This window comes from Varanus komodoensis, unplaced genomic scaffold (assembly GCF_004798865.1).
Source record: "Varanus komodoensis strain SLA01 unplaced genomic scaffold, ASM479886v1 scaffold2, whole genome shotgun sequence".
NCBI classification, from domain to species: domain Eukaryota; kingdom Metazoa; phylum Chordata; class Lepidosauria; order Squamata; family Varanidae; genus Varanus; species Varanus komodoensis.
In genome coordinates this window covers 4,733,551-4,757,645 of record NW_025335568.1, presented here as the reverse complement: position 1 = coordinate 4,757,645, position 24,095 = coordinate 4,733,551, and the positions used below count along the sequence as shown (strand labels likewise).

Genomic DNA, 24,095 nt, shown 5'->3' with positions numbered 1-24,095 from the left:
TTTGCCATCAATCGTTCCCAGCATCAGGCTCTTCTCCAGGGAGTCCTTCCTTCTCATTAGGTGGCCAAAGTATTTGAGTTCCATCTTCAGGATCTGGCCTTCTCAAGAGCAGTCAAGGCTGATCTCCTCCAGGACTGACCGTTCTACTTTGGGGGCCCGCAAGTGACTAGCGCAGCGACCTGAAGGCAGGCGAGATTTTTGCCAGCTATCAAGTGCTCTACGAGGACAAGGCGAGCGATCCTCAGTGGCCACCAGGGAACACAGCATCGGAAAATCGGCACCATCCCACGGGACGGTCTCTGCCGCAAGCCCCATGGACATGAATGCGAACATCACGAGAGCAAAGTGGTTATTACAACATTTATTGAAATATAGAAGGCACTTACAATACGGGGGAGGGGGTGGAAAGAAAGAAAAGCAGCCCCCAAGATGCAGTCAGAAATCAAAGTACACAAAAGCAACAGAACCTCCACCCAAGGAGGGAAAGGTCCTCCTTTCCTGCCAACAATACAGTACATGAAAAAGAAACCACAGTTGACCAACTAAGAGTTAAAATGGTTAAGACTTTGATATAAAAGATAAAAATGTTTTGATTACTCATTTTAAAGAAGGAAGGAAGGAAGGAAGGAAGGAAGGAAGGAAGGAAGGAAGGAAGGAAGCAAGGAAGGAAGCAAGGAAGGAAGGCAGACTTGTTTAAACACACAAGTGTAAAAGGAATCACGAGTCAGTGGTTCTTCGGACAGCCCTCTCAGTTCCTGCCCTGCAAGACGTCTTGGTACATTTCGATCAGGTGAGCCGCCTCTCTCTGGCCAGAAAGCAAAGCACCATGGGTTGTGGAATAGTACTTCCGGTGGGTGGCCTCACCTGAAAACATCACCTGCATAGGCTGGAGATGTGGGGGAGGGGAGGGGAGAGAGAGGGGCGTGTGAAAAACACATTTGCAGAGAGAGCAGGGTAAGAGACATGCACATTGAGACAGAACTGCAGGTAAGCCAAGGAAGTCTGCAAAGCCAACAGCCCTAGGCCAGGGTTAGAAACACAGAAACCGAGCAAGTCAGAAGGGTCTCCTGGGTCATCTAGTCTGATCCCCGGCTCCAGCCGGCTCTGCTCACGACATGCCCACCATGTGGACGTCCAGCCTATCCTTGAACACCCTCACTGATGGGGCTCCGACCACCTCCCCAGGAAGCCCATTCTACACCCTGGGGGTCCTGACTGTCAAGAAGTGCTTCCTGGCATCCAAACTGAACCTTGGTTGTTAAGCCTCAGGCCCAGCAAACCTGTCCTGGGGCAGCAAACTGGTCCCCAGGGTTCTCCAAGGGCCATGCCTTGGCCCCGGTTCCCAGGCGTGTGGTGGTCTCCTGGCTCTCCCACTCCCCCAACCCTCGATTTAAAAGGCTTACTTGCTGCTGGGAACAAAGCGGTGCTAACACTGGCTGGGATTTTGGGGCCTGCTCCACCCCAACTGGGACACAGTCCCGGGAGCTGCTCCAAAATGCATCGCTGCACTCGGAACAAGGAGGAGTCTGCATCCCTTCCTTATGTCAACAAACCCCACACCCCAGACCGTGTCCAGGGAATGGATGACGGTTTTGGCGGCCAACCAGACCCAGCGTGCACTGGCCGTTTTTGCTGGACTCCATTCCACGGCGACATGTTTTGCAATGATGTGTTTGCACGGTTAGAGATCGGAAGATTCAGCCCACATTTCTCAAGCTGCCATCCGCTTCCCTATTCTCACCTCCTGGCAAAAGCTCAACTCCGGGGAATACTCACAACCGTCTTGGAGCTCTCCGAATAAGGCAGGGGCTTCGCAAGGGTCTCCACATCCGCTCCACTCGACCCAACTTGAGTGTAGGAATAGGAGCCACGGAAATACGGATTACTGCCCCACGAGGATCGGAGGATCCGCCGAGGTTTTGGAATGTCTGGATTCCCTACACCAAGAGAGAAAGAAACTGCTTTTATTGTCGACTCTTTGGAGAGGCATTTTATAAAAGTAACGATAATTTTAAAAAAACCATTGGGAAACAAATACGAAGAAAGGGTGCATCTCTGGGAACCAGAAACCCAGCTATCCAAAGGGAGCCTTCAAAGAAAGGGTATCAGCCAGAATTGTGTTCGTGAAGTTTCCATATTTTGATGGAGGCCTCAGTGAGAAACTGCGACCACCGTTTGGCTAATCCTACTAAAACGATCACAGCAAACCAAAGCTTCCTCGGCAGCAGAAAAGCCCACACACGCCTTCATATTGACTAGGAACTTTACGCTGACCTTGTGAAAATAGACATCAAATGCGTGCAAAGAGGGCATGACCTAGAGAGAGACTTACAACGAATTGTCTAACGGTCTCCATACAAACAGTATTTTCCGTGACACCAGGCCAGAGTGAACCTGGGCTTCTGCTCTGAAGGTCACGTCTGAGTCAACATTCGAGGCCTGTGTGATTCCGTCTTGGAAGTCTGACTCAGAGGCGCTGATCCTCTTGCAGTCGTTTCAAAGCTTCTCTCAGTTACAGAATGAGTTTCCCAGATGGATTTACCCAGTGACAGCTACACTGTGCTCTTTTTTAATTTTCCCAGGCCTTTTCATCCCATTATTTATGTCTGTTACTGTATTTGAAGTTTATTTACTTATTTATTTATTTAAAACTTTTATATACCATCCCATCACTGACATCTTGGGATGGTTTACAACAAAAGCACTAAAATAAGATTAAAAAATAGAAGTAGCACAGCATCCAATAATACATATAAAAACCCCAAATTAAGACAATTAACAATTAAAATAGTGGGAGAATAAAAGGGTTTCACCTGGCGCTGAAAGGAAAAAAGTGCTAGTGCCAGGTGAACTTCTCTGGGGAGCGTGTTCCACAGTCGGGGTGCCACCACAGAGAAGGCCCTCCTCCTCCTCCTCCTCCTCCTCCTCCTCCTCCTCCTCCAGGAAGCCTGCACTGTTGCTGGACTTACATTTGGTTTCTCGTTTCTTTTTCTACTGTACGTAGCTTTAAGCCACTGCGTTGTATTTTATGGCCCTGTATTTTATGGTTTACTGGTTCCTGATGCTGGGAACGATTGATGGCAAAAGAAGAAGGGGACGGCAGAGGATGAAGTGGCCAGGGGAGTCACTGGGGCAGTGGGGGTGAGCGTGGGTGGACTCGGAGGGATGGTGGAGGACAGGAGAGCCTGGAGGAATGTTGTCCATGGGGTCGCAGAGTGTCAGGCACAACTTTGCGACTAACAACAATTTTATGGTTTTCACTCTGCAACCAGCCCGAGGAGCTTCAGTAAAACCTACTTGCAGAAGTCCTTCGAACAAAACTTAGAACAGCCCCAAATGGGACGGGGCTGGGGCTGAGTATCGGAACACCTTGCACCTCGAGGGTCTCAGCTGCGGCTCCCCACATCTCCAGGGCATCACTGCTGGGACACATCTCTGCAGGGGCACAAACTGCCGATAAGGGCAGAGGCAGAGCCAGGGGCCCAGATCCACCCAGTTATTTCAGGGCAGGGCTAAACCACAGAGGTGCGCGACTCAGTCGCAACCCATTCCGCCCCACCCCTCGAGCTCCCTGGGAAGGCAAGGGGGCGCAGACCTGTGAACTTCCGCAGCATCTCCGTGCAGGTCTCCGCCACAGTCTCGTCATCACACTTCTCCATGATCAGGGCCTCTTCCCCACAGATCCAGCCACTCAGGACGTGGCCGTAGCGCTCCGGCGGGTAGAGGACGTCGAAGCTGCAGATCTTCTTGTACCACAGCTCCTCCGGATAGGTGAGGCTCTCTGCCTCTGCCTCATCTTCCCAGACAAACTGGATGCTGTTGCACTCGGGGCTCCAGAAGGGCTCCTCGAACACCAGGAAGATCTTGTCCGTGGTGCTGATGCCCAGCTTCTGAATGGCCAGGACCTTCTCCTCTGGCAGCTGGGGATGGAACAGGTTCTCGTGATGCTTCTTCAGGACTCCCAAGGACACCGTCACGATGACGTGGTCGGCCAAAATGAACTCGCAGTCCTCGCACTCCACGAGGACGTGGGAGCCCACGTCTTCTCCTCCCTTGCGGTCACTGTTGTGGTCCGCCACGCGCTCGATCTCCGTGCTGATGGGCTGGTTCCAGTGGATGCACTTGACTGGCTTGTTCAGCTGAACGACCGACTCCGGGATGGAGCAGGACAGGAGCTCTATGATCTTCACGAAGCCACACGGGATGATGTGATGGGCCCCGGGGATTTCCGTCCACTCTCCAAATTCACTGAGTGAGACCTCATCCATGCTGTGGGAACTGCTCTCACAACTTTCCACCTGGGGAAGAGCGGGCAGAAAACAGCCTGAGCGATTTGTCCCCCAGCTGGTGAGGCCGAAGAAGGAGAAACGCCAGGCGTGAGTCTACTTTTGGCGCAATTTGACTGGGAGAGACATTAAGCGCTCTCTCTTCTTAAGCCTGCATGAGATTCTTTTCTGCTCTTTCTAGCCTGTTGCTTCGGAGAAACAAGGAACTCTGCATTCCAGACCCGTGTCCATTTTGCACCTTTTGCAGGAAAGAGCTGGGCAGAGAATCCTGATCCTGGTCCAACTCAATTCCAGATGGTCCTTCAGCCCTACAAAGCCTTATTTAGCTTGGGATGACACCCCATGTCTCTCCTGGGGCGAACCCATCTGAAGTCCTCCTCTGACAGAGGCCTGGAGGAGGAGAAGGCGGGTGGCCTCCTTGGTGGGGGCCCCCTCCGTGAACAACAGTGGCAAGCTCTCCACTGAGAAGTCCATCTGCTGCCAACAGTGCCATCTTCCTGGGCCCAGGCTGGGATTTTCCTCTACTCTCAAACACGGGGGGGGGGGGGGGGCACTCGCTCAGCCAAAGAGCCTCATATGGTAAATGTAGCTTCCATGTAGCCTGAAGTGCCTGATCCTGCCTAATCTTGGAAGCTAAGCAGGGTCAGGCCTGGGCAGAAGTGGGATGGGTGACTTGAGTGTATGATTCTATGATTATTGCTGTCAACTGCCTAGAGAGCTTTGGCTATGGGCAGTATAAAAATGTAATAATTATTATTATTTAAAAAAGTCAGGTGTTTGAGCACAGCAAGTGATATGCCACAAAATAAATTCAAAGAGCCGTATGCGGCTCGTGCACCTCGGTTTGGCCACCCGTTTATAGCACATGATGGGGCTTTTTAGTGTTTTTTTTTTTTTAAATCAAGTTCTGGTAGTTGTACCAGTGATTTTTCTTGTTATGATTTTGAACGTTACAGGTCTGGTATTTTATCATGCTGCAAACTGCCCAGACAGCTTGGCTATTTAGGAGCACAGACAGGTATGTAGGAAACAAACAAATGATTATAACACAGCAGTGGCCAAGAGCTTACAAGTCCGTTAAAAGGGATTATGGCTAGATAAACATAAATCGAACCTGCATGCGGGGGCAGAGACGGCAAATGGACCCCCAAACCCAGGAAAAAAGACAAGAGGATCCATGCTCAGGTTCCCAGAAATAACTAGCAAACCACAGACAAATGAAAGATTAGACCAGCTTCCACCTGGATCTGGCCAGGGTAATTTCTTGCACTGTTAGGGTGAGACTAAGGCCTGAAAAGTTACAAAAGGAGGGCCGTTGCGTCCGACCTGCACTCTGCCTTGTTCGCATCTCAGTTGTGGGGCAGGGGGAGCAGCGGGTACCAGATTTCCCAGGAACAGGGGAGCACAGAGGAGGAAAACCTCCCACATGCACATCTCCCCTTTCACTGTGGCTTTCCATTCCTTCCTGCATGTTTCCCTGCCTGGATCCGAGCATGGGAGAGAGGTGCACCAAGATCAAACCGCTTCGAGCCACAGAACGTTGCTGGGTACCGAGAGAAAGGCGACCGGGGTCACTCCCTTCCCTTGCATGCAAAGAGGAGGACGTGCATGGGCGCACTTTTTCTGCGCATGAGGCAACTTGGCGACAGGGACCCCAGCATGTCTCTTGACGCTCGAAGCGCGAGGAACGCTGCGGTAACTGCACCTCTTGTGCAGGCAGGAGTCGGCAATGCAGCGGCTGCAAGCAGAGAGGATGCTTCCTGGGAGAACTTGGAAGTTGCCGCACCGGCCAACGGAGAGCCGCCGTTTCCCGGTGGTCAGCGTTTTGGGCCACGATCCAGGGTCTAATCTCCGCTCAGTCATGAAGTTCACTGGGTGACCTTGGGCCAGTCACTGATGCTCAGCCCAGCCTACCTCACTGGGTTGTTGTGAGGATCATGTGGCAAGCTGGAGGATTGCGTAAAGCGCCACGGGTTCCTTACGGGAGCAAGGGCATGGGACGACTCTACTCAGTAAGCACATGGTTTCAGGGTGGTGTCGTGCCTGACGGCTCGACAGAGACGTCGACTCGCGAGAAAGAGTCAAACATTCACAATGAGAATCAGACACTGGAACAAGGGGGCTGATACTTGGGGCCCAGTAACCAAACAGCCCCTCTGCCGCCTGACTCTGAGACCGCTGAGCAAATAGCCCCCCCCCCCCCACAGCCTAGCGATGAGGCTTCTGAACGGGTGGCTTCTCCTCATCCTGACTCTGAGGTGTTTGAACAAGCTGCCCCCCCACCCCCGCCTCCTGACTCTGAAGCTGCTGGGCAGAGTTCAGGAGATCAAGAAGAGGTAACAGTGAATTTGGCAGACGCTCAATTTAGGAGGAGTTTACGGTGTCCGGAACAATTGAGAAGACAGGACAGAGGTTTGTCCCGCCCGCAAGCAGAAAGACGTGACGGGAAAAGCTAATCCCACGTGGGCTTCTCAGAGACTTCAGAAAGGAGGGGGCAACTGCGTTGCTGGGAGTTCCCCATTAGAGCTTACCTGTTGCATCGTAAATCGTGTAGGAAGCAGCAATAAGAGTCTTTAGTTTTATGGCCGGCTGCTGTGTGAGTTAATTGGAGACGTGAGTTACGACCTCACGACAGGCGGGGACCTGACTCCCCTAGATACGACGACAGGCGAGGCCTGAAATAACACACACCTGGAAGGTGTCAATACAGAGATTCTGTGCCGGTTTGCTCTTTCCAGCCTGGGTGCCCCAGCAGCCTTTCCCTGGCTACAGGATGATGGAGGTTGTAATCCAACCCAGCTGGAGGGCACCAGATTGGGAAAGGCAGCGCCATGGCAAAGAAGGGCAGGTGTCAGGCTTGCGAAATCGGCCTTGCATTTCGCTGAATCCCTTCCGCACCGCTCCTACTGACGCTCACAATAAAAAGGGACTAGCAGCAAAGGATTCTGGGCCCAAGAAATCGTTCTGAGCCATCCTACCATCGCTGCTGGGAGCCAGGAAGCTGATCTAATGCAAGTCCACCAGGGATCTCCCGGCAGAGGGAGAGATCTGCCCACACCCTGGGGGGCTACGGCACCCCCGCTCACACCCCAAGCCTCACCTTAAGGTACTGCTGAATCATGGCGAGCTTCAGTCTCCTGACCGCCTCCGAGTCATCCGGATCAGCTTTGATGCGCTTGCGCACGACATCTCGCGTGAAGACTCCCACGCTATTCTTGCTCTCGGCATTGACTGGTTTACCCCGCTGGAAGAACTCCTGAGTCAGGTTATAGACCTGGGAGAGGTGCACCAAGAGGAGGTGACAACCCAGAGCAGAGACCCACGATTAGCAGAGGACCACGATTGTTCTGCTTCCCACTTCCACGTCCCTCCACACTGGGAGGATGGATGGGACCGGGGGGGGGGGGTCAAGAGGAGGAGGTCGCCTTGCCCAGTTCCTGACCCCATGACAAGGCATCAGGAGAGACGGCTGCCTGGTGATGGGCGACTTCCTTAATGTGAGCAGAAGCTAAGCTTTCAAACTCACTCGAGGGCTTCTAGAGTGGCTTTGTGGCTGCGAAATGGCAAGGCAGGTGTACTTTGCAAAGAGAATGTCTCCGGTTTTGCAGCCTCGGGGCAAGGATTGCTCTGAGCTCAGCACAGCAGAGGCCGGTAACTGCCCCTTGGGGAAAAGTTACAGATTGACCTGGCAGGGAAATACCTGCCGAGAGCCAGTGAAGTATTGTGACTAGGAGGCTGATCTGCAATTAAGGAAGTCTCAGCTTTCCTTCTCCTGTACAGAAGTGACAACACTGGCCTACCTTACGGGGTTGTTGCGGGAACAACATAACAAAGCACTCTGAATGTTCAAAGGTGCTACCCATAAAAAGTAAGATTACTGTCATCTCTGCTCCAAGCCTTTCTCCATCTGGCACTGTCCAGATGGTTGGGACTACAGCCCCCAAAATTCCTGTTGTTCACCCAAAATTCCTGACTTGGTCACCCGAGCCAAAGTCCAAAGGATCTGGAGGACATCAGGCAGTTGAGATAGTGACTGGCCCATGATCACCCCACCCCCACTCTCAAAGCCACGTTTCCCTGCATGCGGAAATCTAGCACATCAGGGAGAAGCTGACTGAGAAAACCTCTTCCTGAAATGCTAGTTTTCTGTATGCAGGGAGATTGCAGATTCACCCACGTGAACCCTCACTGGCAATCTGAAGTGAGACAACCCAGATTCAGTTCTGTTTGCTTCTGCTCCTCCATGCAGGAATGATGTTCCTGGGCTTCACTGGAAACATGAGGAACTTTCCCACAGGTCTTGTAATGCTAAAGCCACTTCTGCTAATACATCCTTGGCACCCCTACTGAGCTTCCTTGAACATCTTGATGTGCCACAGAGACTGTGCCGCAAGCTAAATCGATAGGCTGTGCTACCCAACCAACCGATCAGCCCCTGGAACCAGAATGCCATATTCTGCTTCGGCAACACGTTTGGGTGGGTGGCCCTTCCGCAAGGCGGGGCGGCGTGACCTTGATTCTGCCACCACAGAGTCATGCCAAAGGGACAGGTGCCTGCCATTGATGCTCCCCACTAAAACAGCCTTCTCCCCAACCTGGGGCGCTCCAGATGCGCTGGACCACAATTCCCAGCATCCTGCAGCTAGCTGCGCTCTTGCCGCACCGCAGGCCTGTGCAAAATGCAGAAGCGAGTCCGGCCAGCACCCTGTGATTCGAAGAGCTCTAACCACCGCGAGCCAAAAGCACCTCAAAGCTGCCAGAAGCCTTGCCTGGTTCTCGGCTCCCGTAAGCAGCTCGCCAGCCTTCAGCAGATCACATGCTTGCCAGACCGGCAAGGTTGCATTCGAGCGACGCTAATGAGTGGCCAAGGCTAAATTAGCCTCCGCACTTTCCCCTGTGCCTTTTGTGTCCTCTTTGTGCCCAGCCGGCAAAAGAAAAAATGTGTCCAAGCCAACAGCTGAAAAGTCCAAAGCAGAGAGGAGCAGGTTCCTAAATCAGCTGTGTGGCTTTACTCCCAACATTTTAAGTCACATGAGGAAGGTTCTAAGACGATCTAGCAGATCCGAAGCACTTCCTATACCGAATCCCATCACAGGCAGGCAGATGGAGGAACTCCAAGCTCGAAACCCCTTAAGAGGCTAAGATGCAGACTTACGGGGGAGTAAGTGACTTAGAACCTGGAGGAGCAGACTTCCGAGTAAGCGCGCAACCATGCTGCACATCACCAGACATGAAAAAGAAAGCCAGAAGTTGGCCTGTCTTAGCCTGGTGATGGTGCGTGTCACCAATAATCCTGAGAGATCATTAGGAAGCCCTGAGCATTCCGCGAAGTTCCCCAAAGCAGCCTTGCCAAGTGCCCTGACCAAGAAGGGGCTGCAGCCTGGAAAAAACACGGCGTTTTGCAGGCCAATGGCCCAGGTTTAGTCCTTGACGCCTCCATTTGAAAAGAGAGAACAGGGATGGGAAAGGTTCTGGCCTTCTAGAGGCCTTTGCTGGCTGCTGGAGAAAAGCAAACCTTTCTGAGCTGATGATGTGACCCTGAGATAAAGACAGTGCCGAAGGCTCAGTGCCTGCTAGTTTAAAATATATTTGGAAGACATGGCAGTGTCTCTCTGGCCTTTATGCAACCTGGTGTCCCCCCAGATGCTTTCGATTATTGCGGCGGTCACCCCCAGGCCCGCATGGCCAATGCTCAGAGGTTCTGCGACATGTAGTCTCAAACAGCTGGGAGACCCAGCTGGCCGACCTCTGTTGCCTGCGTATCGTACGCCAGGTGTGTCTACCCAGACAAGCCTCAAACGCTGCTGAGTACAAACCTCGTTGTATAAATCACTGAATTCTTCAACCACATCTTTCGGGATCCTTTGACCTTTGTTTGTGAGGTGATAAGCCACCCCATTCTTGGAGTAGAGGCTGATACGGCCCACGCTTCTCTCGTCGTCTGTCGTAGCTTCAAGTAGGCCATTATCTTTTGCTAGATGATAGACTGGGTTTCCATTGGAACCGTGGATCCACGTAGCTCCCAGTTCAAAAGTCGCGTTTTCTGCAAAGCGGGGTAGGGGGAGAGACAGTTCCAAGTTAGAATCCTAGAAGGAAAAGACAGGAGTGGCCTTTAAAGGGGAAAAAGCACAGCCAGGATGGGACAAGTAACAGATGTTTGCAGAACACTTGCATGCTAAAAAATTCTATCTCTGTCCTCCTCCTACCACATTTTCCTCCTTTCAGCTGCTGTTTAAACTCAGGGGTGCTTCAAAGGCAGTTTGCAGGAATAGCTAGGCTGGGACCAGTTGTCCAGTGGGAAGAAAACCACACTTTGAATGCAGCTTTCCCTCTTGCCCCCAGGCAAAAACCAGGCTCAGTTGCGAGCCCTGATATACAGGGTCACCCAGCCAAGTTGGACCCTTGCTTTGCAAGCAAGACAAGCGCCTGGCCTTCCACAACAGCATCAGTCCCTCTGAAATCATTTAGGGTCACTGCTGAAGCTCCAAGAAGAAATCCCAACGGCCCCTGTTCTCTTCTATCTACAGCAGCAGTTGCTGCAGAAAAGAGACAAGCAAAGCTAAAAAAAGCCAAGACTGCCTGGACCCTCGGAAAGTCAATTAACCAATCTTCCTCCAACAATAAGCCTCAAAGCAGATGAATCCAGCGTCCAAGTGTGAAGTTAATCACAAGCCTTAAATGCACACATTCAATCAGGAGTGAAAGGCCTGCTCAGAAGCACAAAGGGAGAACCGCCTCGCCTCCATGTGGGCACCCACTGACAGTCATGCTCACACAAACAGTGTTACGTGAATCTGACCTGCAGGCTGCCGTTACCTGTTTTCATATGGATTTTGCTCCCCAGGCTGGGAAGAAGTACTAATTTCCCTTGCAATATATCAAAAGGCAAGGGGAAGACAGCAGGGAAACTGCTTACAATTTTAAAAACAAATCCAATACTCCCTGGGTTGAGGACATTAAAAAAACCCTCTGTGTTTTGGGAGGCAAGGAATTCTTCCTCCAAGAATCAATAAACAGAATCAAACTGATTATACAAAAGTTGCCTTGTTTCTTCTCTTGGTTCTCATGTGTTAATTTAAACCGACAAGCCCGTTTCCACCTCTTCCCCTGTCCATTTCCTCACTGTGAGCATACCATCAATATTCTCCATTCATTTGCAGGTACAATTTATTGCCTCAAGAGGCAGGAATGGCTGATCTGGATGGCTTTGAAAGAGGAATTCCACAAATTCACGGAGGAGAAGGCGATCAGTGGCTACCGGTCCTGACAGCTATATCGCCATCAACATCTCTATGCACTTCAGTCCCGATGGCATTCATGTCCTGCCTGTGGGTTTCCTGAGTTGTGGCCAGGAAGCCCAGAATGCCAGACCAGGTGGACCTTTGGTTCAATACCAACCCTAAGACCTGGGTGCGAGGTCCTTCTTCAGGAGCCCTCCTTGAAGATCAAAGGATTGGCTACCCAGGAAGGGCCTTCTCTGCGGTAGCACCCGTTACAGAGCACTCTATTCCTTTTGGTGCCAGGGCAAAACCTATCTATTTTCCCAACAGTTTAAATCTTAATGGTTGTTTTACTTGGGTTTTATCCGAGGATTTACGATGCTGTGTTTTGCCTTGTATTATCATCCTGAGGCTTTTGGAATAGGGCGGCACAGAAAAGCTATAAATAAACAAGCAGCCACTGCTGTTTTCCAAAGAGGCCTGCACGCAAACACACCTTGGTGCCCTGGGTCAATTCACACCCCTGGGATCTGCAAGAAGTCTGAATTTTGCACAGACGACCCCGGGGCTTGTGTTCCCGCAGGAATGCAGGACCCACAGCGCAGACCCCCAGGCCCTTTCCCAAGGAGGAAATGTGCAGAGTCGGCACAAGAAATCGGGATGGGCATGCCAGGGTTGGATCCCATGTGCTCTCCCTCTCTCCCTCTAAGACCACAACCAGGAAATGTTCCACAGGTGTGTTGAGAGACATGATGGCCCCCTAAGGGCTTGGAATATTGAGCATTTCCCTCCTGTCTGGCAGCACACGCAGGGAAGGGGAGTATTTTTAACACAGCGTATCGGCGGTCTATGGCCCATTTCCCATCCCAAGGCCAGTGCCAAGAGTTTAGCCGCGTCTGTGTTTCTCCATTGAAAAGCCGGATGCTGGACTTGTTGGGCATCCGTTCTTGTCCGCTTCCCTAACGAAAGCCTGTCAGATGTCCAAGTTTTAATTTACTGCTGCGTGTTTATCAACTGTTCTAGAGCGTGATGTCAGGGCTCAGCGAAAAAGGACGAAAAGGGAGACGAAAAGAGTGCCCTCGGCCGTCGTGAGCTCGGCATTCCCTCCCCGGCACTTCTTCTGTATTCTGCACAGAAGTCTCCAAGCAAATGCAAGTCTCTGAGCATGCACAAAGTGAGAAGTTGAACTCTCTCTGCTCCCCTTCACCCAAAGCTTTGCTGATGAGCCTTTCAGATCTGTCTCTGGAGGGAGGGGCACTTAGGAACCGGGCACGCCTGCGTTCTGCACTCCGAGCCCCAAACTGGATGGCCTTCTCTGTGGTGGCTCCCCAACTGTGCAACACGCTCCCCAGAGAGGTCCGCCAGGTTGGCCTGGTGCCAACGCTTCTTTCCGTTCAGCACCAGGTAAAAACCTTTCTATTTTCCCGCTATTTTAATGGCTAATTTATCTTAACCTGTGGTTTTACATTTAACATTGGACGCTGTGCTACTTACTTTTATATTTATCTTATTTTATTGTTGTTATTGTGAACTGTCCCGAGGCGTCTGTGATGGGACGGTATACAAAAGTTTTAAACGAACAAACAAATTGCAGCTGTAGCGGCGGGTCCTTTGGTCCAATTCCTCAGGAGGCGGGAACTCTCCATCTGAGAGACTACCCATTCCCAAATCCCCAAATCTCCTTTCTCCGGATGTTTTGGTCCTTCCTTCCCAAAGGCAGGGGAACTGGGCCCCATGGGTGCCCTTGAGCTGCTTACATCCAGAGCAGGCTCAGTCTGGTACAGAGAGACTGGCTCAGACTGTCCGTTGCAACAATTCCAAGTTTTCAGAGTTTAAGCTCTGAGCCCTGTCTGGTTCAGCCAGCTCCCCATCATCCTCAGACCCTCTGCTATCTGTCCCACCAAAATGATGAACTTCTCATGCGCACCTGGGAATCTTGCCAGAGCGCAAACGCACAACACCGACTAAGTATGTGGCCAAAGAAAAGATTTCTGACTTAGAGCCACCCTCTGAATGGGCTCCATCCAACATGTTTTGCCCTTGACAGCCCGGTTCAGCTCTTGCAAACTGAAGGCTGGGGCTTCTTTATGGAATCGAACCATCTCATATTTGGTCTTCCTCCATTTCTTCTGCCTTCGACTTCCCCTTGCATGACTGTCTCCTCCAGGGAGTTCGGCCTTCTCAGGATGTGCCCAAAGTACAACAGCTTCAGTTTTGTCCTTTTTGCTGGCAGGGTTAAGCTCTGGCTTGATTTGATCTAGGACATCTTCCTCCTTCTCTCCATCCAGGTATTCATAAAGCAACTGGCCCCTAAACAAACTAACTTCGACCAAACCATTTCAAGGTGGAGTTTGATTTCCGCTCACTTCGATGGGAATCAATGCATTGTGCACTATGCCATTTATATATAGATGGGAACCCCAGAGGAAGCTCCCAGTGCAAGAGTACAAACATACCAGCATTTATGCACAACTGCACAGCACGGCAAGGTTCTTTGATGCACAGACCCCCAAGCTGCCACTTGTTCCATTTTCTGACAAGACCCTTCTAATTTTAAGGGGATCACAGCCACTGAGAGAGGGTATGAAGTGACAGAAATCCGAGACCTGCCTTTACGGAAGCAGAAATCCATTCCCCTTGCGCCTGGGCCTCTGAGAATCCATGCCCACCGATCCAGCTGCACTGTCTACCCACACAATCCACACTCTGCATTTCCAAAATCAGCAACGTTCTGTGCCCATCGTCAGGCAGTAGGGGTCTTGTTTGCATGAGTGGGGTTTGCAAACAGCCTGGAGTTATTCTTCCTTTTTCATTCAAGGAGAGAAACGACAGAAGAAAACAGAGATGCCTCCAAAATATATTGTAGGAACCATGAAGTCCGAAAACTGGGGCTCAGAAGGTGGAAGCAGAGAAGTTCAGGACGGTGTGCCTTTTGACAGATAGCGAAGTTCTATGCAAAACTTATGCTAGCTGCCCAGAGAACCTCAGATATTAGGTAGTATAAAAATGGAATAAACAAACAAACATGTCTCAAAAGGAAATCAAGATGGTAGGAACGGGGCAAGCGGTTCAACCCACAAATTTGAGTGCAGGAGCTGCAGCGCAGGGTAGGGTACATCTAATAAATAAATAAGCAAGCATCAGACCTGCCCTGGTGGATCAGAACAAAGGATCTGCTCTAAGCCAGCTCTGGGTTGCCAAAAGAAATGGGCCCAGCACATCAGCGCTACGTATCGGGCTTGCGACAAAAACACGGCTGTGCAAAGCACTTGCAATTGCCAGCAGCCCGTTCCCTCTTCCAGGATCTCATGTTCCCTTCCTACGCTGCCACAGACGGCATGCTCCGTCCCTCCCGGGTTGCCTCTGGTGGTGAGGGGGACTTGCTCCCCCCCCCCCCCGTGTTTTTGCTCCCTAGCAGTTGACCCTCAGCTCACATTGGAGCTTGGAGCTTTCTTTCAGCTCTCAAGACAACAGATAAATAACAAAAGAGCCCAAGAGCTTAAAGCAGGGGAGTGAATTCAGGCCCGGGGGCCAAACCTGCCCTCCACTGGCCAGACCGCCTCTCCTGGGGCTTAGTCCCTGATGGAAGACTAAGCCGCAACATGCCCATGATTCGGGCCTTGCCTCTTTGGCCTTTGGCTCAGTCCACCGCTGGAATGTGGCCCCCGAGAGAGTCGGCCTTGGCCTGAAAGCGGTTCTGCACCTCCGCCTGAAAGACTTGTGGAACTGCCACAGCATCTGCTTGCACGTAACCAATTTACGGGGCACATTTTGAAGGATTTCTAAAGGATTAGAAAATTCACCGAGACAGCTCTGACTCCTTCCAAAGAGGCAGCTGTCTTCGTCCGCTGCTGCAAAGGGAAAGGGGGTGGGGGGAGGCAAGCACAGCGCCAGAAAAATTAGCAGATTTCATGTGGGATAAAGTACGATCATAGAATCACAGAATAGTAGAGCTGGAAGGGGCCATGAAGGCCATCGAGTCCAACCCCTGCTGTTGCAGGACACCAAGTCACACCCTCCCACTCGATGATGCATTGGCTGATATATCTTTATTATTTATTCATTTAAAACGCTTTTACCCCATCTTATATCCAAACTCAATCCCTTGACAGCTTATAAAAGGACAAAAACCATACTGGCGCCTGAGTAAACACAGTCTGAAATCTATAAAATACAACGTACAAACCCATTCAACTATTAAAATACTGGGTGAATGAAAAGGTTTTGGCCCGGTGCTCAAACGAGTAAAGCACCAGCGCCAGGCGCACCGCTCTTAGAAGCAGGTTCCACAGCCGGGGCGCTACCACACAGAAGGCCCTTCCCTCGGCAGCCGCTCTTCCAGCCTCCTTCAAACAGGGCTTCCAGAGACAGACCTTGGCAGAAGATCTGAAAGGTCTCTGGTGTCTATGGAAGGAGAAGATCCTCCAGCTATCCAGGTCCTACAACATTTGTGCAAAGCATATCACGGTTAACCCCTTAAATTGACCCCAGACTTCAGTCACTAACCAGTGAAGTTAATTTAGGCCTGGCTTTATGTGATCTTGTCTACCAGCCCTAGTAAGTCGCCTCGTGGCTCTATTCTATACCACCTGAAGTACCAGACCGTCTTCAGGGGGAGCCCCAAGGAGAGTGCGTTACATGGACAGAAAGGATGAAAGCATAAAACAGCCCTCTCCTCTGCTGCATTCCAAGCATGGTGAACTACAGTCCCCAGCATCCCCAGCCAGGGTGGCCATGAAGGGAAAGAGGTACAGTTTGTGATGCTTCTAGGCAGGGCTCACCAGGTTTATGACTTTTGGGGCTTTGCTTTGTACACACACACACACACACACCTGCGAGAGCTCACACATGCCTGCTACCCGCGTTTAGAGACGCATCGACCGATGGAGAGGATCACTTGGCGCATCCGATGAAGGAAGCTGCCGTCCAGGACGCGACTGCCACCATAAATCTGCTACCAGTTTAAGAGGTCACAAGACTTTTTTGTTTTCACTGAGCTCCCGCTCTGGAATCTGAACTATTTATAGGGACACAAATGCAGAGGAGCTGTTATTTTTGCTGAGCAGCACGGCCAACGGCAGTTTTAGATTCACTGAAGCAAGAGCACCAGGGGTGAAAAACAAAGGATTGTGGAAAACAAAGACCCTTCGTGGGATATTTGGAAGGGTGGCAGAGCCGGCTGAAAAGCCGCTAAAGAAATTAAACCAGTCTGTTTTTCTCCTAAGAGTTAGTTTTCCCAAACTTGTTAAAAAATTAGAGTACTAATACCTCTCTTGGGCTTGGATGGTAGCGTTTTGGCCACCAAGCCATGGTACGGGCCACCAAAGGTAAGGAACGATGGAAACTTGAGGTTCAGAGGGAGTCAACTTTAGACGCTCCAGAGCCAAGCAGCAAGAGAACTGTTGCAACTTGCAGCTTCCGCATGGGCTGCCAGGGAATCGAGCATCGCTCGATCGCTCATCTCCGTTTCCCAGCCGAGGGAGCCAGTGCTTGTCCACAGACAGTCTCTGTGGTCACGCGGCCAGCATGGCTGAACACCCAAGTGCACGGCTGGTGGTGGGGCTAAACCGCACCGGGCAGCTTCTTACCGCCTCGTGCAAAGCAAGGCCGAGCTGAAGCAACCCACCGAAACGGTCTCCTTACCGAGTTTCACGCTTTGTACTCTGCCTCCAATCCGGTCAGATGCTTCGAGGACAGTCACATCCGTGAAACCACCTTCCAGAAGAGTTTTTGTCGCCGAGAGGCCTGCAAGCCCGGCACCGATAACTACTATTCGCGGCTGTCGTTTTTCCGGGAGGCCACTACTAAGAGGATCATCAGTGCTCTCTGCAGATATTTCACTACTTTGCATGCCGTCCAAACTCTCTTTCTAAGGAACCTGCAGAGGAAAAGCACAGTTGGGGTCACAGCATTCGGCCGGCGAGTCTCCCCTTCTCCTTGCTCTCTCTCTCTCTGCTCTTTCCCCACTTTCCTTTAAGACCCTTCCCAATCTCTTGCTGCAGCACAGCCAAATTCTGGAGAAATTTCAGAAGCTCAAGGACTGGCAGGTCTAACACAGGAGTCAAGCAGTGTAAGTGGAACACATTGAGAGGGTAAGTAGGACCAGCCTGGAATATAAATGTTGCTGAACCTGGGGGAGAAAAGAATTGGCAGCGGCAAAGGCCTCCACCCGGTCATCAGAGATGTCATTTTCAGAAGATGCACAGAATTTTTAACTCTGCACTTCTTTTTATAGACTTATAGGCTCTACTGAGTTGGCAATTTTGTGGTCAAGGAAAAAAATCCAGACACCACGCGGCAAAAACATGCTGAGCAATGGAATGATGCAAGCCGGGCCTTTGCTTCTTTGGCAACCACAAAGAATACGCTCTGGGGCTTAAAGACCAGGATCTGCTAGCTAGGCCTGGCTTTACAAGCAGAGCAGCTCCATATGAATGGCAATACACGTTGGGTACACGGAGGCAGATGCTGGAGGAGGCCCAGAGGAAGAGCTGTGAATGGGGTAGGGAACATGCAAGAACATACCCCACCCCCAGAAAGCATGTCAGCCTGGCACCCCAGCCTTTGGAAGTCTTGGCTTCTGCTAGGCAGAGTTTAAGGGAGTTACATGCTAATGTGGGCAGGATAAGCCCATGGTGGACATGATGGGTGCAAGAAGGTCTCCCTGATCACCATCTCCCCCACTAGGCTGAGATGCTCTGCATTTCTCCCCGTTTTGATTACACTTCAAAAATTGCCATCAAAATGAATAAAACTGCACCTGCAAATTCCATGCAAATCAGCATCTTCTTTTCTGCTCTGCTGATACATTGCCTTGCCTTGAGCATTGCATGTACATGTCCGCCCTGGCCCAAAGGCAGCTGGGGGGCACGTGGGTTACAATTAAAAGGTAAAAGTTTCCCCATGACATTAAAGTCCAGCCATGCCTGACTCTCAGGGGCAGTGCTCATCTCCATTTCCTGGCCGAAAGAGCCAGCGTTAGTCCGCAGACAGTCTCCATGGTCATGTGGCCGGCATAACTAAACACCGAGGTGCACGGAACGCTGTTACCTGCCCACCGAAGTGGTACCTTTTCATCCACTTGCATTTGCATGCTTTCGAACTGCAGGGTTGGCAGGAGCTGGGACAGAGCACGGGCGCTCACCCTGTCTGCGGATTCAAACTGTCGACCTTTCGATCAACCAGCCCAGCGGCTCAGCAGTTTAACCCACTGCGCCACCGCATCCCTGGGTCATCATTACTGTTTTATCAATTTATTAAATTTCTCACCAGCCCTGTTAGCCATACAGCTCTCCTGGGCAGGTTACAGCAGTAAAGCATGTTTTCTAAGCATGGTCCCCTGCTTTCTGTTTGCAGTCCGATTTGCATCTCAGACACACTGCAAGTGCGCTGTGTTAACACACTTCTGCACGCACGGGTCAGGTAACATTCAAGGCTTCATGCACCTGGCCAGTGCGGCCTCTGAGCAAGTTCATTCAGACGGTCTCCAGTTGTTTCTTATTGACAGTAGGACTGGACATCAAAGGGGAGGCTGGCCGGTCCTAAAACAACCACAAACGAGATTGCCCACGAGGTAGCTAAGCTGCTGGGCCTCCATCGTTTGCGACACCATCTCCAAAGCAGGATTTCAGGACTGTGTCTGGCTGAGTCTATAACACCATGAAAGTGACTTTTTCATTTTCTTGTATGCAGCAGAGAATTGGGATGAGTCAGTTAAGAACGAGGAACAAAGAGTGAAAACAACTGTTTTTAGGAGTCTCAAAGCCACACCAGAGGATGACGTTACTCCCTTCCCCAGACGGAAGCCATCCTCTGATTCCTGTGAGATGCTTCTGCCTAAACACGCAAAGGATTCCACCCTTAAGCATCTAAATACCACTTCCCAAAGATGTCGCCTCATTTGCACTGACTAAAGGCAAAAGCAGACAGGAGCAAGGCTGCTTCTTCCAGCCAGCATATTTTCTTGCAAAGATCCCCCATCTCTAACTATCAATTCTTGGGAGCAAGGAGAATGGCAGGCCTGGGCAAGCATTCCCACAGGACGCCGGCTGCGTCAGAGAAGCCTATGAGGAGGAGGAGGAGGAGGAGGAGGAGGAGGAGGAGGAGGAGGAACATCTCTGCAAGATTAGAGCACCTGTCTTGGCCCAAGGCCCTGGGATGCCACCAGAGGAGGAGGAGATGACTGTCCCAAGGGCCGGGCTGCTCCTGGGAGCGGCCTGGGTGGATGGCCAGGGGGAGGGGCTGCAGGGCATGAGGAACTCAGCTCCCCATGTGGATGTGGGTCAATCCCTCCCCCTAGAGATGGATCTCGTGGCAAGGGGCCAGCAAGGCGAGAAGCCCAATCAGATGAGCACAAGTGGAGACTAAGGGCACCTGCGTTTAGAGGGGCCCTCCCAAAGATGGGGCACAAATTTGCTCGTAAGGAGAGTTTCGGGATGTGATCACTACATTGGGCTCAACAAACCACTCTGTGTATGCTCAGAGACTCATCAGGATGGTTTGCATTTGAAAGCAATAAAGAGTGTTTTGCAAGAGAAACGGCTTGAGGCTGGTATTAGTTCAAAGGAGGAAACAGGACTCACTCTGACAAAGACTAAGGAACATTCTTCCTCATGAGTTGCAGCAGACCCTTCAGGGCAGATACAGGCGATAAGCCACGCGGCCTTCTCTTTTGGAGTTTAAAGCAAGCAGCACAGGGGTGTGTGTGTGTGTTTAAAACATTTTTTACCCCATCTATATCCAAGACAGATCTCAAGACGGTATACAAAACCAAAAGCATAACAGCACATTAGATAATATAATTTCAACATATAAAAATATGCAAAAAAGCAATTCTATATTATATAATAAAATCGTTCAAGCACTAAAAGTCTGGGTAAATAAAAAGGAAGGTCACAAAGGTCCACAAAGAGGAAGGTCGAGATCTCTTCTCGCTGATGCCGGAGTGCAGGACACGGGATAATCAGTTCAAGTTGTGGCAACCCAGATTCAGGCTAGTTAGCAGGAAATGTTTCCTCCCTGTCAGAGCAATACAAGTCCCATAAACAACCAGAAGAGTTTAGAAGAGTTCAAACTAGAAGAAATACTGCACAGTTTGGGCGATCCTCTATGAAAGCCACAGTTTGAACATCCAAGCCAAGGAAAATGACAGAAACGGGTTCGTTTTGCAGCCAGGCTCCCATAAAGACTCCACCTTTCAGGGTCCGCCATGTGAATCCACACTGAATCCACCAAAGAATTAAGATCTACGGCACCAAGAAGAGGTCTAAACTTCTAAAACATGCTGAAGGGTACAGAACTGAGTGGATGGCAGTGCTCTGGGGCCAGGAGGGTGTCCTGATCACATTATACAATGTGCCAAAATTGAGAAATGGAAGGGGCATGAAGTCATTTAGCCAGAAGGGGTTTCTCAGTTCCTCTGTGGGAGGCTGAAATGATTTTCAAAACCCCACCTCATTGCTTGGTTTTAAGAGTTAGTAGAAGAGGTAAGGTAGAGAAGAATCGGTCCTGCCAACCCATTCCTATGCCTGTAAGATGGTGGAGAGCAACTGCCGGAATATTTGTGTCAGCTTCTGTGAAGGAAGGGGAAGTTGTCAGATTCTCTGGCAGAAATGGCACAGAGACGGGCTGAGGTTAGGGGGATGCTCCCGACGGGCAGAGTGCAGAGACGGGGGCTGGGGGGCTGAATATGGGGCACATCTGGCACGGGAGATCTTTTTATGGGAACACCAGGCGATCCGAGAAGCCATCCTGGGTGCCGCCACAAAGGCCAAGGGCAACAAGCCAGTCCCAAAGACTGAGTCCAAGGCCAAGGCAGCCCATCCAATAAACAGCTCCTTTGAACCTACATTTTTCGGCACCCACAGAGATTGGCGGCATGAGGATGTTGTCAGCAAGAAAACGTGTTATGAAACAAGGAGGCTGGAAGGAGGATGCCATGAAGGAGTCCAAGGGCTCCCCGGTGCCCAGAGGCACCTCATGACCTGCCGCTGACGTTCAGGACGGACAGTGAATTGACAACCGGGATCCCAAAGGCAGGGCAGTGGAAGTGTGAGGAGAATGCCAGTGGGGGAAGGAAGCTGGGGGGGGCAGAAGGGAGGAAAGGGGCTGGACGAGCCTCGTGGCACTGACATCCGGCGGGGAGCGTGAAGGTATTTGTGGGTGCAAGAGACGGGCAGTAGCATGAAGGAACCTGATCGGAAGACAAGGTGCCTGAACGCGGGCAGTCATTCTTTCACCGTTCACTCACCTGGCCTGACAAGCAGGGGGGAAAGGTGAGAGAGACAGAGAGAGAGAGAGAGAGAGAGAGAGAGGGAGGGAGGGAGGGAGGGAGGGAGGGAGGGGGGGTACGGTGACAGCTATTTATTTTGTTTATTTAATTAATGTCTGTCTTGCCCAACAGCCGGAGTTCTCTGGGGCTTCCCATCTGGATGGCTTTACAGCAGGGCTGGATGAATTTGAGGAGGAAAAGGCCATTCTGAGGGTACTCGCCCTGATGGCTCTGTGCCACTCCAGTGTCAGAGGCAATGTTGCTGGGGCACATGGGTGGGAAGGTGCCACTGCCCTTGTGCCACACAGATGAATGTCCTGAGCACCTGGCCGCCATAGGAAGAGAACACTGGACGTGATGCTCCTTTGGTCTGAGTCAGCAGGCAAGAAACGTCTCTCTGGCATCCACGGATCCGTGCCACTGGGTGGATGTCTTGCGTTGCCCTGGCCTGCCTTGCCCTTCCCTTCAGGCAATCCCACACCCAAGCAACTGCTCTGGGGAGGAATGCAGACAGCTATTTTATCTATTCAAGGCACTGATAGCCTCTTGCAAGGAGCCCGTGCAGTCACCCCCTCCCATTTTATCTTCACTACAACCCTGAGAGGTTGGCTAGGCTGCGAGGCAGTCCTGATCCAAGGGAGCTCCGTCACTGAGCAGGGCTAGGCCCTGCATCTCCCAAGTCCCAGTCCTGCCACATTAGCTCTGCCCTTAAGCTGTGCTCAAATCAAGCCCAGAGTGCCCTCCGATGGAGCGGTGGGCAGGAACGCAGGATCCCCCCCAGCACCATGCGCTGTTCTTTCCCAGATCTGGGGTGAGACACTTACATGGGGAAACAGAGGAGAATTAGGCCGAGGGAAAAGCCCTTTCATGCGAGGGCCAGTTTCCATTTTGGAGGAGCTGATGGCAAAGACAAATAAAAAGTCAGCACAGTTTAGTTTCAAGATGCAGGTCTTTAAGCTTGAAGGGAGGCATGTGAACTTCTTAGAATGGGGACGGGGAATGGCACGGGCAAACAACCGGTGGTAGGGACAAGGGAAAGAGGGGTGACCCTTTGGGAGACCCCAGAGGGCTGGGGCTGATTTTCCCATCAGTGAATTAAGGGAGGGGCCTTCTCCGTCTTCCTTCTCTCCTTGGTCTTGCCATGTCATCGGCTCCCACTTCTTTACACATAATTTTCAGGATATGCACAAATACAGAAGGAAACAGACAGCACTTCTAAAACGCCACTTCTGCAAATTTCTGTATGAACTCAACGCAACAACAGTTTGGGCTTGTTTTGAAGGCAGATGTGTTTTGTTTTGGTTGTTTCTCACCAGCGGTTCCTTCGCTTCATCTGGATTTTGCCAACGAAGCTGGAAATAACAGAACGAAGCGCTAACGGAGGCACGCACTGAATCGGGGCCATCAAGGCCAACTCCAAGACAGCCTTGCTTGACACGAAGAACTACAGGCACCAAAAAGCTTTGCTAAAATGAATGTGGTGCAAAAGTACCAACAAAGGCCAAAACAAGAGCTTGCACAAGGAAGCTCACGAGTGACCCACTCCTCCAATACTGGTGCCAACCTGTAGAAAGAATTCTGCCAGTTCCATGGGCAATACAGGTTCTTCAACCTACATTAAAGGAATCTTGTAGCTAATGGGATTCTCTCAAACTAAACACCTGGAAATTTAAAAGAGATGTTAAAATGTGTTCACTGGCAAATATGAATATGTGTCCGTCACTTTTGCAGAGCTATTTGCAATTTACAATACAGTACTGTTGTATTCCCGATTGCAATGTATGGATGTACTGGAGAGCCAGTGTGGCGTAGTGGTGAAGAGCATGGGACTGGGACTCAGATGATCTGGGTTCGAGTCCCCACTCAGCCATGGAGCCAACTGGGTGACTTTGGGCCAGGCCCAGACTCTCAGCCCAACCTACCTCACAGGGTTGTTGTTGTGGGGATAAGACGGAGGAGATGTAAGCTGCCTTGAGCCCTTTGTAGGAAAAAGGCAGGATATAAATCGAAAAGTGAATAAAAAATAATAAATGTGCAAGACGGTCAGTGAAGAAAGCTGACAAGAAGAAAATGGATCTGTTCAAAGCATGGTGCTGGAGAGAAGGCACCGCTCCCTGGACAACTTCTCCCTGGAGAAGACACCCATGCTAGGGAAAGTCAAAGGCAGAAGACGAAAAGGAAAACCAAGTAAGAAATGGATGGACTCTACCACAGAAGCCACAAACTTGAATTTGGAATTGCTGAGCAGAGATGTCATGGGTGGGACACTCGGGAGCGCTGTCATACACAGGGGTCACCTAAGTCAGAGACTCCTCAATG

At 51.1% G+C, this 24,095-nt stretch overlaps 1 protein-coding gene across 3 annotated transcripts in view; it reads right to left on the bottom strand.

Moving 5' to 3' along the window:
• Positions 1 to 345: 345 nt before the first annotated feature.
• Positions 346 to 24,095, bottom strand: part of SMOX (spermine oxidase) — a 47,591-nt gene continuing 23,841 nt past the window's right edge. For 2 of the 3 annotated variants that reach the window (XM_044429050.1, XM_044429051.1), the window contains exons 2-7: positions 17,150 to 17,384; positions 10,103 to 10,329; positions 7,387 to 7,560; positions 3,596 to 4,298; positions 1,777 to 1,937; positions 346 to 886 (exon numbers count right to left, since the gene is read on the bottom strand). In XM_044429050.1, the coding sequence (XP_044284985.1) occupies positions 749 to 886; positions 1,777 to 1,937; positions 3,596 to 4,298; positions 7,387 to 7,560; positions 10,103 to 10,329; positions 17,150 to 17,357 (1,611 nt within the window). In that variant the 5' untranslated portion in view covers positions 17,358 to 17,384 and the 3' untranslated portion in view covers positions 346 to 748. Of the gene's footprint in view, positions 887 to 1,776; positions 1,938 to 3,595; positions 4,299 to 7,386; positions 7,561 to 10,102; positions 10,330 to 17,149; positions 17,501 to 24,095 lie in introns of those variants that run through there. The other variant, XM_044429048.1, reaches the window with a different exon arrangement.